At 43.9% G+C, this 5607-nt stretch overlaps 1 protein-coding gene across 1 annotated transcript in view; it reads left to right on the top strand.

Annotated features, from left to right (window-relative positions):
- Positions 1–4272: 4272 nt before the first annotated feature.
- Positions 4273–5607, top strand: part of RNF187 (ring finger protein 187) — a 15162-nt gene continuing 13827 nt past the window's right edge. Inside the window, exon 1 of the mRNA XM_010831014.1 lies at positions 4273–4293. Coding sequence (XP_010829316.1) covers positions 4273–4293 — 21 coding nt within the window. The remainder of the gene's footprint in view (positions 4294–5607) is intronic.

Below are 5607 nucleotides of genomic sequence, written 5' to 3'. Positions count from 1 at the left end.
TGCCAGTTCTTCTTTCCTATTGGACAATAGGTCAACCAATCCGAAGGCCATGAGTGAAGTCAGGTTCGGTTTAGTTCAGTTCAGTTCAGTCGCTCAGTTGTGTCCGACTGTTAGCGACGCAATAGGCTGCAGCTAGCCAGGCCTCCCGAGTCAGGTTGCGGGTTTCTATTCAAACCCTTTTTTGTAACTGGAGCTGGGTCTTTGTTTAGTTACCGAGTCTGTACCAGACAAGAAAATGAAGAAGGTAATAAAACCCCGCTTTAATCCCGCGTCTCCGATTTTCCTGGATAGCAGACAAACACAAGGGGACATTTCTTGAGACGGTGAATGAATGAATGAATGTGAAGTCGCTCAGTCGTGTCCGACTCTTAGTGACCCCATGGACACCAGGCTTCTCCGTCCATGGGATTTTCTAGGCAAGAGTACTGGAGTGGGTTCCCTTTTCCTTCTCCAGGGAACTTCCCGACCCAGGGGTCGAACCCAGGTCTCCCGCATTGCAGACAGACGGTTTACGGTCTGAGCCACCAGGGAAGTCTGAGACGGTGAGCTTGTGCTTATTTAGTAGAGGGAAATAGCAGCTTCCAACCACCATTCCAATCATTTGTTTCCTATCATTTTTTTTACCCCCGAGGGCCGAAGAGATAATTCCTTTCAGAATTCAAGAGTAAATGCGAACGGTTCTTTCAGAAGTACAGAAAACAGTACTGAAAACAAACTAAGGTACTTACATAGGATGCAACAAGGCAGATTTTTAATTGGAGGGAGGAAATGAATGGGTTCCAAAGGAAACATTAGTCCTTTATATTGTTATTAATACTGACTAAACAACCCCTTTTGAAGTGACAGCTATATGATATGTGTATATGTATCACCTCGTGTAGCCTCCTAATAACCCCAAGGGTTAGATACTTTTATTGTCCTGTAATTACCCATCAGAATGGAGGTTTTGGAACCATTAAAGGGTAAATTTTAAAGAGTTTATATGAGCAGAAATGGTTCAAATTGGGTAGCATCCAATCTAGCTGTTAGAAAGGGGCTGTACAAAATGAAAGACTTCTACAGCCGGAAGGAAGCAGGAACAAGGAAGATATACTAGGCAAAAAAGCAGCTTGGTTACTCTAAGGTTACTTCTCTTCAGGAGATGGCAGGGCTCTAATTAGGCAGATTACCTAACTGGTGTTGATCAGGCAATTCCTGATTGGCTGGTTTAAGATTCTGTTTTTAGGAAAGCCGAAACTGTAATTAAGTCAAGTCTTGGTTTGGTGATATGGGGCTTAGCATAAGAGACTCCATTTGGGGCCTATCTTATTTTTAACTGAGTTTCCTCGTCTGTTTGGATAATGCACTGGATAGCTAAAGTTGCCAGGTAAATGACCTCCACACCAGCGCTGGAAAACTGTGATGTGCGTAGGAATCTGCTTAAAATACAGATTCAGATTCAATACATTTCAGGTGGGGCCCAGGTATATGCGTTTCTAACGGGGTTCCCCAGGCATTACGTAACACAACTGAGAAATGTGAATTCATAGGCCCTTCTGTTTCTATCTTGGGAGTCAATATAATAGGGGAGTTTAATCTTCTGTATATAGGAATTAACTTAATAGGGAGTCAACTTAGAGTTACAATTATATACAGAAGATTAAACTCCCCTATTATATTTACCTGCAACTTTAGCCATCCAGTGCATTATCCAAACAGACGAGGAAACTTAACAGCACCCACAAAAGACAGAGTGGCTCACTGAGTTCAGGGCAGTTAGCAAGGTGCTTTCAAGATATAAGTTTGAAGAAACCCAAATGGGATATTATTTGTCTTAGAAAGTTTGGGTATGAAGAAAGTGGAGGAGAGATGCCAGGGGGCCACTCTTCAGATAGCCTGTGCTTAGCTCCCTATCTGGGGCTAATAATTTACCATCTCTGCCCCTCTACTTCCTCATCTCTGAAGTGAGGCTATGGATGCCTACTTAATGGGATTGCTATGAGTGAATGTGTCAGGCAGATGGCGGATGTGGTCATATATTTAGTGCTCAAGTCCTGTTGGTTCCATTTCATCCAGCCACAGCCAGGGATGCATGCCTCAGCTGAGCTCCCTCTGTGCCAGGGGAAATACATCACATAAATATGGAGCATAAGCCTTTCTCTTGTCTGCTAGAACATGGACTAAGCTGTAAACTCCAGGGCAAGAGATGTGTCCTTCACTTCTAAATCTCTTAAGATGGAACATAGAGCTTGGCACATAGTGGAGATGCAACCAGTGCTTGTTGAATGAATAAGTCTGTGAGCTGAGGCAGTGTCCCCTACCTGCAAGTCTGTGAGCTGAGCTGCTTTGAATGTGCTCAGTATTAACTATTTTATCTGTTTATTTAAAAAATCTGTAGTTTACTTAAACATTTCTAGAGAGCTCATTGTTATCAAGTGGTAGTGAAATGAAAGTGTTGCTCAGTCCTGTCTGACTCTTTGCAACCCCATGGACTATAGCCCACCAGGCTCCTTGGTCCATGGATTTCTCAGGCAAGAGTACTGGAGTCGGTAGCCAGTCCCTTCTCCAGGGGGTCTTCCAACCCAGGGATGGAACCTGCATCTCCTGTGTCTCCCACATTGCAGGCAGATTCTTTACTGTCTGAGCCACCAGGGAATCCACTTAATGAATAATTCAATTTAGTGCTCATAACATCCTTTCCACATATGCACTATTATGAACTCCATTTTGCAGATGAGACAGCAAAAGGCAGTCCTTTCACTTCTCCAGTGAAACAGCTGATGAGATAACTAGCCCTGGAAATTAGGTCAGCGGTACCAAGCTTTGTGCTAACCACACCTAGGTTGTTTGGCTTTGGATGTGGAATTTCATTTTGAAGAGGAAATAATACACAAGATATATATATATAATATATACATATGTATCATATTGAAGAGGAGATAATATATGTAGGAAAAAATATTAAAATGCATTGCCCTGTGTTTAAATTTCCAGGGAAAAACATCAGTCAGATATCTTAAAATTTACACTGCGGTAGAAAGCTGAAAGAACTGCAGATGAAATTTCACTCAATTCCACATTCCCAATCCAATTCAAATTTTTAAAAATAGTTTTTGAATACAAGACACATTTATAAAATAGACAAATGCTTGCTTCTGGATCACTTGTTCAAACTGTTTTTGTAACCATTATTTTTTTTACACCAGACACTTAATGACCAATGTATACAAATGATTGGTCTCACCCTTGGAAAAGGTCTGAAGCTTGATCTTGCACCGGCGGTACACTCAAACAAAAATCTCTTTTGTTTCGCCTGTAGATCTAGTTGGTATAGGTTTCTCAGAATGAAAGCTGTCTTTTATTCTTAAAACTCACTGTTCTGAGCAGGTCTTTCTGTCTCAGTTAAGACTCATTGGTGGTAGTTGTTGAAGCTGTTAATAACGTTTGTAATGTTACAGAGAAAAAAACTTTCCTTCCACCCTCTTGGGTTCGGTAGGTAGGTTTATGAATAAACTGACAACAGGCAGAATAACAGGAGAAAAGTTATGCAAATTTATTCATTTTAAAATACTATGTGCATGGAAAAAGTGAATTATTATTGCAGGGGAAAAAAATGAATAACCCCAAAAGCAATGAGATTTGAGAGCTTAGATACCATCTTAGTAGGAGAAGGGGAGTAGTCCTTATAGAGGAGAGTAAATGATATTAGGAAAGATGACAGGCCCTTAGGAGACTACACAGGAGGTATGATAGTTTGTGACAGTCTGTCTGGGTGTGGCATTGACATCTAGTCTCCTTTCTTGTGACGAATCAGTCTTCCTTTGCTGATGAAACTCTCAGGAGGGAACAGATGACAGTTAAATTCATTTTGAAGGAACTGTTTTTAGGCAGTTAGGGGGAGTTCAGAGAAAGCTTCTCACAGTGTTTGCTGTTTCTCAAGTGATTTCAGTCCCAAATAAGCAATATGACAAGTGCGGCATATTCAGGGATGATATGTCCGGAACACTTTCAGTAGCAAAAGAATTTATCCCAGGCACCTGGCGTAGAAAATCAGCTCTTCTTCTTTCTCTGTTCTAGGTTAGTACACAGAAAAAGGGCAGCCATCTGCAATCTAGAAGAGGTCCTCACCAGAACCCACCCACACTGGCACCCTGATCTCTCTCTTCCCAGCTTCCAGAATTATAAGTGCTATACTCCATTGTTTAAGCTCCCCAGTTCGTGGTATTCTGTCATAGCAGCCCAAATGGACAAGGGACAGGCCTCAGGATCAAGAGCAATATTTTGTATTGACCGATGGAACCCTATAGTGCAGGCGTGAGGTTTTCCAGAAATAAGGAAGGAAGGAAAGAAAGAAAGAGGGTTTCCGTAGAGACTCAGTGGTCAAGAGCCTGCTTGCCAATGCAGGAGACATGGTTTGACCCCTGATCTGGAAGGATCCCACATGCCAGGAGTAACAAAGCCCATGTCCCACAACTGTTGAGCCTGTGCTCTAGAGCCAGGGAACCACAACTATTGAACTCACAAGCCTCAACTGTTAAGCCTACGCAAGTCCCTGTGCCTTAGAGCCTGTGCTCTGCAACAAAGGAAGCTGGCTGCAGTGGGAAGCCCACCCATTGCAACTGAAGGGTGGCTCCCCCGACCGTGGCAACCCGTGCCAAGCCGCGGTACAAGGACGTTCTTCTGATTGTTCTTCCAGGGAAACGCCACCCCCTCCTGCATGTATACACCGTGTTTTTCTCCTATCTCCTAACTACATTAATTTCAAGATCGTAAGGTGTGTTGAAACTGAATCCAGCAGCTCCCAGCAGTAATGAGGCAATACAGAAAACACAAGACTTGAGATTTTATGGCAATCATTTTCTATATGTTATTGATATATTTTATATTTTTGGTATTTTCAGGAGACGTAGTCTGGACCTGGGAAGGGAGAGCTGGGGGTGGGCGAGGAGGGCTGTAGAGCGGGGTGTTGGGGGCTGCGAAGGGAGAGGTGTTGGGAGGAGGTCAGGAGCCCGGTGGGAGAAGGGATGGGAGTGATGGGTTTTTCACGAAGGAAAGTTGGGGGCTGAAGGGTTTAGGATGGGTTCTGGGAGATGGGCGGAGTGGAGGTTAACGAAAGGTGACTAGGGGATGGGTGGGCAGACGGCCTCACCCTTGGCATACCCCAGTGGACACCCAGCCTCACCTTGGTGGTTTTGTCCAAAGCCCTCCTCACCCAACCCCCTCCCTCCCCAAAGCAGCAGCATTCCTGTGTTACCAGCGCGTCAGGAAATCGGGATAATATCCAAAGATACTGGTGAAAACATTAAGACACAAATGTGCGTAAAATACAAGAAATTCCAAACTCAGACACTAAATTGAAGGACGCGGCAGAAGTGGTGGAATAAGGGAAAGCATTGGAAAGCTCAAAGAGGCGCTTTAGCCAATAGGTTTGTGGTGAGTGAAAGCCGCTCGGTCCAGTCTCTTTGTGACCCCATGGATTATACAGTCCATGGGATTCTCTAGGCCAGAATACTGCAGTGGGTAGCCTTTCCCTTTTCCAGGGGATCTTCCCAACCGAGGGATCGAACCCAGGTCTCCTGCATTGCGGGCGGATTCTTCACCAGCTGAGCCACCAAGGAAGCCTTTTAT

Source organism: Bison bison, unplaced genomic scaffold (genome assembly GCF_000754665.1).
Source record: "Bison bison bison isolate TAMUID 2011002044 unplaced genomic scaffold, Bison_UMD1.0 scf7180017864519, whole genome shotgun sequence".
NCBI lineage: Eukaryota > Metazoa > Chordata > Mammalia > Artiodactyla > Bovidae > Bison > Bison bison.
Note: the sequence above shows the minus strand (reverse complement) of the source record. Positions and strands in the feature narration are given on the sequence as shown.